Genomic DNA, 12,971 nt, shown 5'->3' on the forward strand with positions numbered 1-12,971 from the left:
TGTGCATAGTAAAAGAAATGATTCTGTCAGTGAAAAAAAAAATCAAGTTCTCATTAAGAGGTGGTTGGAATCATAAGTGGAAGAGGAGATTCAAAGATACCCAATGCCATGTATTTCCTGTTTCATGCCATTAGGAATACCCTGGAGTGTGTATTTCATAACATGGAAGTGGGGGAGGAAGATTTCCTGACCAATTGTCTCCTTGGGCCAAAGCAGATTTGATCACTTGCTACAATCCCTATGACACCTACAATATGCCAACTAGATTGATTTATTTGAACTTGTCATAGTTTTTGCTGGACCTGACCACTGTTAGAGTTGAGTGAATCTGAGTGGGAGAAAGAGCTTAACTGATCCAGAAGTATTACATTTCCTTAATATTATTTTGTTCCCTAGAAGAACTAAAGAATAAGAACTTTCCACTTTTATTTTTGCAGCTGTCTTCTAACCACAGTTTACAGAAAATATTTCAACTAATTGATCCTTCAGTTATATCCATTTTCCTTTTTGGTGTTTTCACTGAAGGAAACATTACTTCTTCTAGAAATGAGGACTAGCTATTTTATTGTGTACAACATGACCTGAAAGAGACATAAAATAAAAATCACGTATCCTCAGTCTAACTTCATGAACATCAGCATGCTAGGGCCACATCATGACTCTTACCTAGGAATTTCTGTATTTTATCATGTGCTCCCATTTCAATTATAGTTCAAATGCCATTTTTAGAAATATGATTTTTAGCGATAAAAGGCACATTACATGTAGTTCTATTACATAGTACTGGGTAGGATTCTGCTAGTGAAATGATATGTATGAGTAGCAACAGGAAGGGGTCATTCCCTGTAAGTATCCTCAAAAGCAGTAATTTTCAACCTGTGAGTCCCCTGGTGTTTTGGTCTACAACTCCCAGAAATCCCAGCCAGTTTACTAGCTGTTAGGATTTCTGGGAGTTGACAGCCAAAACATCTGGGGACCCACAGGCTGAGAACTACTGCTCAAAAGGAAGGGGATGGCAAACCCCACAGAACAAAGAATAGTATAACGAAAGGGAAGATGAGGGTAAACATAAAATCACAGATTCTATGGAAGTGACCTATTGACCAAGTTTAACTTCTGCACAATACAGGAAATCTAGCTCTCACTGTCAATTAGTTCCATTCAGGGCTCAATCAAAATCTACCCTCCTGTAACTTGAAACCACTAAACTTTGTCCCCTCATCTTTGACGTCGTCGTCGTCTCAGTCGTTTTTGACTCTTCGTGACCGCATGGACCAGTCCACGCCAGAGCTCCCTGTCGGCCGTCACCGCCCCCAGTTCCTTCAAGGTCGAGCCAGTCACTTCAAGGATACCTTCCGTCCATCTCGCCCTTGGTCATCATCTCTTCCTTTTTCCTTCCATTTTCCCCAGCATCATGATCTTCTCCAAGCTTTCCTGTCTTCTCACGATGTGGCCAAAATACTTCAACTTTGCCTCTAATATCCTTCCCTCCAGTGAGCAGTCGGGCATTATTTCCTGGAGGATGGACTGGTTGGATCTTCTTGCGGTCCAAGGCACTCTCAGGATTTTCCTCCAGCATCAAAGTTCAAAAGCATCTATCTTCTTTCGCTCAGCCTTCCTTATGGTCCAGCTCTCGCATCCATAGTTTACTATGGGGAATACCATTGCTTTCACTATGCGGACCTTCGTTGCCAGTGTGATGTCTCTGCTCTTCACTATTTTGTCTTACTTTAGATATTGATAGAGTGCAACCATGCTATCCTTCAGCATTCTTCTCAAGAGGCTAAACATGTTTAACTGCCCTGATCTTTCCTTGTATGTTGTGTTTTATCATCTTCTTTGCTGTTCTCTAAACCTACTCAAACGTGTCTATATTCTTCCTAAAATGAGAATGCCTAGAACTGAATGCAATACTCCAAATGAGGCCTGTCTAAATATGTCATGCAAAATACACTGCATGCACACGAAGCACAAAGTAGCTGCATGCAACAACATCCTGCGGAAACTGACTGGCAGCGCATGGGATGCAGACCCACAAGTAATAAGAACATCAGCCCTGGCCTTGTCTTACTCAACTGCTGAGTATGCCTGTCCTGTCTGGCAAAAGTCTGCCCATGCGAAGCAGGTGGACATAGCACTAAATGAAACATGCAGAATCATCACAGGATGCCTTAAACCTACACCTGTTGATAAACTCTACAAGTTAGCTGGCATTGCCCTACTGACGTGCGACGGGAAGTTGCTGCTAACTGCGAGAGAAATAAGGTCGAACATTGTGAAAGCCACCCACTGCATGACTATCAGCCTCCTCCCACCAGATGCAAATCAAGGAAGGGCTTCATGAGAACCACCACTTCGCTTGATGTTTCTCCAGCAACAGCAAGGGTGTCCCTCTGGGCAGCTAAACCTGGCAATTCTAACTGGATGGCCCCCCATGAGGGTCTTCCTCCAGGGGCAAACCAAGAATGGGCAACTTGGAAGTCCCTGAACAGACTCAGAAGTGAAGTGGGCAGATCTAAAGACAATTTGGCAAGGTGGCACTACCTGGAGGAATCCTCCACCTTTTGTGACTGTGGAGCAGAACAAACAACTCCGCATATGTATGCTTGCCCACAATGTCCTGCCTCATGTACGGAGGAGGAGTTGTTTAAAGCTACGGACAATGCGGTTGCTGTTGCCTGCTTTTGGTCTAGAACTATTTAGTTGCTTGTGATTTCCTTTTTTTCATCATTTTAAAAATGTATTTGTTATGCAATGCTTTTGACACAAAATAAATAAATAAATGCAAAATACAGTGGGAATGTTACTTTCTGTGTATTAAAATCGATAATTCTATTAATTCAGGCAAAAATATTATTTATGTTCTTTGCTGCAGCATTACGCTGCTTGGTCATGCTGAATTTCTGATCAACAATAATCCCAATTTTCACACACAGTGATATGAAAACAAGTACCCACACCCTGTAAGTGTGCAAATCTACCCAAAGCCTTTTGGGGTCCAAAAGAAACCATTAGTGTATTACAGTAAAAATTGAGAGATCTGATTTCAAGAAATACAAACTTATCCTGAGAAAGGTTAATATAATATTACAATAATTATATAATGCTGTATATCCTCAATGGCTATTTTTAATTATCCACAAAATTAATCTTAAAATGTTTACCTTAATACACAGTGTATTCAAATAATAATAATAACAATAAAAATTGACAAAATTACGATCTGCCAACTGCAAAAAGCCACCCTACTGGGATCTGCACGCATCATCCGAAAATACGTCACACAGTCCTAGACACTTGGGAAGTGTTCGACTTGTGATTTTATGATACGAAATCCAGCATATCTATTCTGTTTGCTGTGTCGTACAATAATAATAATAATAATAATAATAATAATAATAATAATAATAATAATAATAATAAATTGTTTGTTGCCTGCATCTCTACATGGCTCAAGGCAGTGTACAACACCCAGATGAAACACAATACCACAAAACATATATATAAACATAAACAGTAAAATATTAAAACTCAGAATGTAAATTTGAAATGCATAGTTTAAAATTGACTTGGTAGTCCTCCTAGAAGAGATAGGTCTTTAATTTTGACTTAAAGGTTGACAGCACATTTAGCTGTCAGAGTTCTTCTGGCAGGTCATTCCACAATCTAGGGGCAGCTGATGAAAATGTCCTCTGGGATGACCGTTCCGAATCAGGTTCTGGCTGGTTGAATTAAGTATCCCACAAAGAACCTAAATGTCCAGGATAGATTATACCGCAGAAGGCAATCCTGCAGATAACCTGGCCCAAATCATGTAGGACTTTAAACATACTTCCTACAATTAATAATACTAAGGTGTTTATAAACTTGATTTGTTTATATAGTGCTGTTACACAAAATATAAAAAATAACTCATTCTTTGTGTAGTTTTCCATCTACAAATCAAACAAAAGGAAAGTAAAATAATGGAAAGAAAGAAAGAACAATATGAGAGTATTTATTTAGGCATACTTTAATATAGCTACAATAGCATATAGAGATGCATGGGTTGATCCCATGTAAGGCGTGCTTTGAGAAGCAATGCAGAGGTACAAAGATGTAGATATAATGGAGGTGTTCTTGAAGGTAGTCCTAGGCATAAGAAACAATAAATGAGGAAAGACAGACAGAGTTGCTTGCGGAAGAAATTTGGATAGTTGGAAGTGATTGAGCTGGATGAACAAATATCACAGGCAAAGGTCTAACTGGGTATAAGACTAGAGGATTTTAAACACATGTATGAGACACCTGCACAGAATCCGGGAGTAGACAGGGTGTCACAGTGGGGTTTTAAGGAGAAGCCTAAAAATGGTGCGAGAGAGAGAAGAACAATAAGAGTCAAACTGGGTTTCATCTCCGCAGAAAGGGGGGATATAAATAAAATCAATTAAATATGTCAAGCAAGATTGTTATCTACTCATTTGACATTAAGAACGACTAAACGTGTAAACTTGCTTTTATTTCAACAGACCAGCTATAAATAAATGGACTAGGGGCCCATCTACACTGGCCATTTAATGTAGTTCAAAGCTGGCTTCAAAATGCAGCAGCCAGACAACAAATGCCCAGGAAAGCATGCAAAAGAAAGCCCTTAATGTGCATCAGTACTCTTTGCCTTGCGTAATAATCATTCATGCCTCAAACTGATTCCAGGATTTCCTATATAATCATCTGCACAGCAAAACCACTTTCTTCAATACCAATTTGAACTGACTCAAGAGGTCAGCATAGATGTGTCCATTGTATTTTTAGAACTAAAGTTTGAGATCACTGAGCTATCAATTACTCCTTCACTTCCACACAATTAACCTTATATAGCTTTAGTTTACATGGGTTCAATGACTATGGATTGGCCTTAGACTACGATTTCTGGATGATGTGATTTTAATATTGAATGTAATATTTTAAAATGTTTAATATGTATTAATTTTAATTCAATTTTAAGCTTAATGTTTGTATGTGTTTAAGGCATTGAATAATTGCCATATGTAAGCCGCCCTGAGTCCTCTTTGGGGTAGAGAAAGGCGGGGTAAAAATAGGGTAAATAAATAAATAAATATTATTTATTTATTTTATTTATTTACAGCATTTATATTCCGCCCTTCTCACCCCAAAGCGACTCAGGGCGGATCACATTACACATATAGGCAAACATTCAATGCCTTTTAACATAGAACAAAGACAAACAAACATAGGCTCCGAGCGGGCCTCGAACTCATGACCTCCTGGTCAGAGTGATTCATTGCAGTGATTGATTGCAGCTGCTCTCCAGCCTGTGCCACATTGTTAAATGTATGCAGTTTCAGCAACATAATCAACACATGTGAAATGATATCTTGTTTAAAAGAATAATTTAATATTTTTAAAACATTACCCCATGATATATTTTGCTATCATGCATATCCCATTTCAAGAACCCTGGTAATTTAGTTTCAACCTAAAGACTTACACTAAGACTTAAATCACCATTCTATGTACAAATTATAACCCAAAGTTATGAAAAATCATATAATTTAATCATACATGTATGATTAAACAAAATGAACAAAAATGTAACTGTGTATTTGTTGCTACTGAGAATTATATTTTTGATCAATAATGTTTACATATGAATGCAATATTAAATATTTTTGTAGAAATTTCAGTTTTGAGAAAAACATTGCCTTTTAAAACAAAAAGATCCAACTGCACTCATGTAAAATTGTTTGCCCCACTCTAGCAAGAACATATAATTTTAAAACGTAACCTGGGTTTTTACTGGTACAAATTTATCTAAAGACAATAAACAAGTTGTAAAATCCAATTTCTTGCCCCTAAATGTGTGGTAAGCACTTATGACGTGGTAAAATGAAAAATTTCACATGACTGTATATTTCTCTGTAAATACATACATGAATATCAATTGTTTCTAAATTAACACATAGCTTTTTAAAACATTTGGTTCAAGAATCATTCCTCAGCTAGTACTTGCATTTATACTGCACTGCAATGCAAAGTCTGTCTGTAAAATCATAGAAGTTTTGTAAGCAATGCATGCTATATACATGTATAAATACATTAAAGAAAAAAGTAAAATACTGTGTTCAAAGCAGAAATATGACCAACCCCTTTTAGAAAGTACCATAGAATAACTCACATCCACCAGTAAAGGTGTTTGACTAGGATAGTACCCTATATACTAATGTATACTCATGTCTAGAAATTTTAGTTTAAAAAATCAACTCTAAGTCAACTTACAGGCAGGTCAATGTGAGTGATGTACAGGTCAATGTGAGTCGACTTACAGACTATGTCAATGTGAGTGATTATCTTATCAAAAAGGAACCATCCCCTTCTCTGAGTAGAATAGCAAAAGGCAAGCAAAAGCATAGTCCCCCTCTATTATCTCTGCTGTGACTCCACTTCTGGCCTTTTTGAATGCCTGGGTGGGAAAATGGCACCAGCAGCCAGGGGCAACTGCCCTTCTAAGATGACACTTGTACTTTCCCTTCTCTGCAGAATTACCTAAACTTATCCATGGGTTAAATCAAAATCCATAATTTTGATTCCAAAATTTGTCCTCAATGTATATATGAGGTAGGTTTATACATGAGTATATACGGTATAGGATCTTCTTTAGTCACCATATTACTAACATAGATATAATTTATATTAGTATTCCAGAGCAGTTATTTGGTTAACAATATGTAACCATATCTAATCTTTAAACAGTTTCATTCCCCACGAGTTTAAGAATAATGTAAACCATCTCAGATAGTCTTGTACATTCTGTTTTCAAAATTCCTAATGCCTAATTCTCCAATGATTAAAAAAAACCTTAAATCTGATTCTTCTAGCTTTGCGATTTCTGTCATAATCATCATATTTTGAAACTCAATGGATGAGGTCTTTGATAATATAGTTCTCCTCAAGAAACAGCCATCCATGCAAGAAACAAAAACCAACTTGACAGATATTGTAAAAGAATGACACAATGATGTTGTAAATAAATATTTAGTCCAAATGAACATCTTGAAAACCCACACTCCTTTTCTGAAAATTCAGGCTCTTGTCCATTTCAAGCATATCAATTTTGAAGTTTTTTATCATGTAATTAATGATAGCTGATCTGACTCAGAGCAGGAGGTGCTCCAATCAACCAAACAAAGCTCTGCCCATTTCCTTTGCCAATGGAAACTCTACAAACAATATCAGTTATACAACCTTCCCTGAAAATGTTAAATGAGTAATAAGTCACACTGAATTCAATGAAACTTACTGCCCAGTAATTTATCAGTTAGTTTGCAGCCTTCATTTGTGAGATGTTCTTTTAGGATGTTATTACTAAAATGTACTTTTTGGTATGTTTTGATGCTACAGAAATACTAAATCTACACACATCTTACTTACGTCTGGGGCTCCTTTTCATTTTGTTGTTTTTGCTGTGGCTGAAGAACGTTATTTACCAGCTCAGTGATTCCACTAAAGGGAAACCACCTGTTCAAATAAGCAAATAATGTGACTGAATAACCAAATAAAATCACACTAACATAAATGCTATATTACCCAACAATAATAGTCATAGAAAGGCAGAAAAGCTACAGCCAATGGGAATGTTCACTGCAATTAAGTCAGCCACTAAAAGGATATAAGGAAAATAAAGATTTACACTTAAATAGTCCACAAGCAGGTAGCAAGAAACTACATCCAACTAAAATGTGGATGAAGTAAGAAGCTGCAGGCAGCTCTTACAAGCCAATCAGAAAGCAGATGACTAACCGCAGTCTATCAGTTATTAGTTAAATCTAATACTATAAAAGGTGCAGAAAGCAGGATATGGTAAAGGTAGAGAAGTTAAGCCCACTGCACTTTAAAGATTTTTTTACTTACTGTGTCCCTTGTGGCTTTTGTTCTTCTTTTACCCTAAAAAGATAAGTTTGCACAACTGAGTGCAGTGTACTAGAATACAAATCCTGCCTGAAGCTCTCTCTCCCTGTCTTCTTGGACAGCAAACACAAAAATCACTCTTGCATTCTCTACAACCTTTATCTAGATCAGATTTCTATTACACTAAAAGTATTAATGAAATATCTATGCTTAATTAATGTTTTGGATTATATAATTTTACTGGCACCTATTTTAAAAAATAGAATGTCTTAAAATATTAGAATTTTAAGAAATATAATTACTGATGTGTCCATAAAAGGCATTTAATCCTAATGTGCTACATTTCGTACTTTACTTCTATGGACAAAGGCAACGTACATGTTGTATTATAGATATTTTTAAAATTAAATGAAGCTTAACAAAGCCACAAGAATATTGCAGCTGTGCAAACACTTATACTGTTCTCTCCAAATAAACCTCAGCTTCTTTGTAAAGTTTGCACATTATTATCATGGAGAAAAACTACTTTCAACTCCATAGGGTCCTTTGTTTTGATAAATTAATTAATTGAAACCCCTGCCTTTTCACCAAGAAAAACCCCTGCACAACTGACCTAATAATACAATACATATTTAAAATAAAATTGTGGTTAAAACATATCATAACAACAAATAAACAAATAATGTTCAAAACACAATTAAAAACACAATAAATGAAAAAGCCAACACTCAGCCAGTTATGCTCATACATACCCTCCAACATTTCACAGATAACAGCCAAGCAACATTAGCATGTGACCAAAAGGACATGGATAAGCAACAAGCAGGTAAAAGATAATAATGAAGAAGGACAAACAAGACTACTTTAAGCAACACACCCTGGAATTTATACATTGAGTATAGAAAAATCTGAAAAAAGAAGAAAATCAATAAATACAATAATAATCGCTGTGTGTGCATAGGTGAGCACATCGTGAATTATAACAAATATGCAGGTTGCTTACCTGTAACTATGATTCTTCAAGTGGTCATCTGTGAACTCACACAAACGGGTTATAGGTGTCTGAGCAGTGTATCATTCAGAACTCTTACAAAATCTTTTTGATGATAGCTACCAGCACCACTATATAGAAGCCTTCCCACCTAAACATGGACACTGATACAGCAATCCAAGGAACTAAGGATTGGTAGGACAAATGTGAGAGGGGGATAGGTTCACATATGACCACTCAAATAACCACAGATACAAGTAAGCAACCTGTTCTTCTTCATGGTCTCTGTGACTCACAAAATGGGAGACTAGCAATCTGGATGGACTGTCAAGACAAATGTGAGTATAAAACAGTAGCATCGTTTCTGAAATGAGTGTCCAGTCTGTAATGGGAAATGAAGATTGAAGACTATGACCATGTATCCGCTCTACATACATCATCCATGGGGACTCCCCTCAGAAAGGCCAATGACTAGCCATGGCTCTCATGGAATAACCTTGTTTAGCAACAGATGGTGCCCTATTTGCAAGTTCATAAGCAAGATAGCAATAGTCACTCACTTCAACAAATTCAGATTTTATATGGGTAAGCCTTTCCTCTTCAAAGAATAGCACACAAATATAGTTTCTGCAAAGTATGAAAACCTGGTGTTCTATCATCATAAAAAGTGAGGGATTGTCTAATCTCGGTTCCATTTCAGAAGTAGGATTCTTCATCAACACAGGCAAGATGATGTCTTGATTACGATGGAATACTGATACCGTATTTGCTTCGACCCAATGTCTGATCTCAAGAAAACCTTATCTTGAAGAAAAGCTGGTCTACCTGGAATATACTTAACTTCCCTGCCTGCCTAGCAGACATAATCACCACCTAGAAGCCAGTCTTCCAAGTTAGCAAGATCACAGTCTCCCACTGCCTTGAAGAGCCTCCTTAAAAGTTAAGACAAAATGAACTCTAATCTCCATTGAGGAGGATGGAAGTGGGAGGAGATATTCTGAAATGTCTGGGTTGGACATCTTGAAGATCCAGAATGGAATGCAATCCTTCATCCTTCTTGAAGTATCAGGAGAGAAACAACACAGTTGAGTGAGCCAGCCTTGACAGCTACTTTTAAAAATAATCTCCACCTTTTCTTCTAGTGTGGTTGAAGGAGGAGCCATGCAAAAAAAAAAAAAACGAACAAACCAAAAGACAGCTTATATAGCATGAACTCTACTGATTATATTGGAGATCTATGAATCCAAGGTGATGGAAGCCCAAGTATGATGGAATCTGCATACTGTTGTGGCTTGTATCTTCCTCCCAAAGACCGCTTTTTGGAAAGATAACTTGAGAAACAACGGTGCATACTTGCACTACTGAATGTTGCCAAGGCTATGCTGATACCTCAAAGGATGGTAATATCGAGGAGAAACAAAAGCACCTTGGACATGGGGTGGAAGACTGAATTTCTTCATGATGGTACACATTTTATGTGTACACTCCATTTTTTTCTTCAGTTTGACTATTGAAAAGGAAGGGAAGTCCTCGATGCAACAAGCATGAGGATCGCAACTAGACATGTTATTTATGGACAACCATCCCAGACAAAGCCTTAGCACAATAGTCTGTCAGACAACAAAATGTCATAATCTTCTGATTTACCAACTGGTGAGCCTCAGACAGGAAGATAGAAGCAATCCTCCAACCTTTACCCAACAACTTAGCCAAATACAAGATTAATTTCTCCCTTAGGAATTATTGATAGGTACCTATGCAAGTGGCATAATTAGACATCTGGAAACAAGGAGAAGCTGTAGAGTAAAATGCCATCCCCATATTATCAAGATTCTTCCCTTCCTTTTCAGTAGATGCCAAATAAATCTTTTGGGAAAATTTAGATTAGGTAATCTCATTAATAATACAGTTGGCCTTGGGATGGTGCATCGGCCAGGTACTAACAGCTTCAACAACTCTGTAGAGGCCATTAAGTTTTTTGAAGTGGACAAAACTGACAAAAGAATAGACCATTATTTCCTGGCTATCTGTAATAGATAAGAGACAACTGGAAGTGAAGCAAGTGTCAGCATGTAATGTTGAATTTTATGCTGCACAGCCAGACTCAAGGTTTTATTTATGTGCAATATCTGGTCCACAAAAGATCATATGTCATCAGTGAGAGAAAAAGGACCATAGTTACCTACTAAGATTGTAGGAGACCTAGTGAAACATCTAGAAAATGAAGATGAGGAGGAGTCCAAACTGGATGAAACAGAGTATCTCTGATCCTAAGGAATCTTCGAGCATCAGCAATAGATGATGTTGCTAAAGCCAACCCCTTTTGGGCTTCATAGTTAGAAGCCAAAGGAATATCTGACTCTGTTTAAACAACTATGCCAATTACTTCAATATGCATGAGAAGACTGTTGAACTGGAGACTAACTACAGGACAGAAGCTGCCTATGAGATGGAGAATGGATTCTACACAAAGATTGTCTAGGAAAATGTTGATGTGGAAACCATAGTCATAAAGTGATACTGAGAATGCCCAGCACCATGATAATGATGACTAAAGACAGAGTCAACATAATTTCAACAACAGTACGAGTAGTCAAAGGTTTTCATGACCAGAATCACTGAGTTGCTGTGAGTTTTTCAGGCTGTATGACCATGTTCCAGCAGCATTCTTTCTTGATGTTTCATCTGCAGCTGTGGCTAGCATCTTAAGAGGTTCCTCCGAAGCTCTGAAGATGCTAGCTACAGATGCAGGCACAACGTCAGGAAAGAATGCTGGAACATGGCCACACAGCCCCAAAAACTCACAGCAACCCAATGTTATGAGTAGTCCTGAAAACAATATCCCACCAAAACTGAAAGATTATGAAGATAAAATAGAGAACCAAGCAAATGAAGATAGTACTTTGAACCCAAAGGTTCTTGCCAATGAAGGGCTGGCAAACAACATGGAGAATGAGGGCTATGAAATTGAGAGGAGATCAAATCAGTTGACAACCAAGAGATGCAAGGGCAACAGTGAACAGAGTGACACTAAGAAGCTGGAACTGGTGGCAAAAGTAGGACTATTCAATTCAATTGGGCATGGTAAGTCCCTCTAGAGCAGATTGTGTAGCCTGAAAGGGCATTTGAAGAGTCTGAATCTATTCTCTTGGCGAGGATTCTACAATATTACTTTACAAAGCTATATCTACCATTCCTAAAGTATTATTATCTGAAATCCTCATGTAATCAATCCTCCTAGTAAAATAATGTCAAGACTGGACCAATATTGATGGCATTAAGCTCTTCTCCAAATGGGATGGGGAAGGGATGCATTTGGATGGAGGCATAAACATACTCTCCAAATGGTGAGAAGGATCCATCGGCTTCTTTTTCTTATTTTGGTGTTTACATTTAGGCTTCTAAATGTAACAGACCACATTGACAGATCATCCAAAGAACAAGCTTGCAGTGAAACATTTCCCAGATGGAGGGAATTTCCAAATGTAGAAGGGATTAGAACTTGAACTGTGGACTCAGAAGGAGTACAGTCCATGTCTGAAGTTTGAGAAGGGATCTCTTGAGACAATCTTTTAAGGACAACCCTTATTGAAGATTTTGATACCACAGAGCCTAAGATCAATTGTTGCAATTCTGAGCTGTGTCCCATCACCACTTAACGAGGCCATATAGAGAAGGTTATTTTTCTCTACCTGAGCTGAAAATATGCTCATAAAAAAGGACCTTAAGGCACAATTCACCATCATGCATATCCTGAGGCATGAGGCTTGACAATGAGGACATAATCCAACCTTGTGTCTCTCCTCCAAACAAAAAGGGCAATTGGAGTAACCATCCTTTTTGGAAATTTCCCCTCTGAAGTCAGTACACCTTTTGAATGACAGTGATAAGGCAATAAAAATACCCCTCAGGAGAGGAACAGCCAAAAGAAGACCAAATCAAAAAGATCAGCAGACAAGTCTGAGCTGAATCAGTACTGAAGATCCAAGAGAGAACAAATCAAACACAGCAAATAGAGCACCTTCGAAAAATGAAGCCGTCAAACTGTGTGGTATTCATCTATAGAAAACTAAAG

General features: G+C 37.6%; 1 protein-coding gene across 17 annotated transcripts in view; it reads right to left on the bottom strand.

Annotated features, from left to right (window-relative positions):
* rims2 (regulating synaptic membrane exocytosis 2) overlaps window positions 1-12,971 on the bottom strand; it is a 434,045-nt gene that overhangs the window by 382,299 nt on the left and 38,775 nt on the right. For 15 of the 17 annotated variants that reach the window (XM_062980098.1, XM_062980109.1, XM_062980104.1 and 12 more), the window contains exons 2-3: window positions 7,909-7,941; window positions 7,429-7,515 (exon numbers count right to left, since the gene is read on the bottom strand). The exons of the other annotated variants lie outside the window; for them this stretch is intronic. In XM_062980098.1, coding sequence (XP_062836168.1) covers window positions 7,429-7,515; window positions 7,909-7,941 — 120 coding nt within the window. The remainder of the gene's footprint in view (window positions 1-7,428; window positions 7,516-7,908; window positions 7,942-12,971) is intronic. 17 annotated transcript variants of the gene reach the window in all.

The sequence above is a fragment of the Anolis carolinensis genome, chromosome 4 (genome assembly GCF_035594765.1).
Source record: "Anolis carolinensis isolate JA03-04 chromosome 4, rAnoCar3.1.pri, whole genome shotgun sequence".
Taxonomy (NCBI): Eukaryota; Metazoa; Chordata; class Lepidosauria; order Squamata; family Dactyloidae; genus Anolis; species Anolis carolinensis.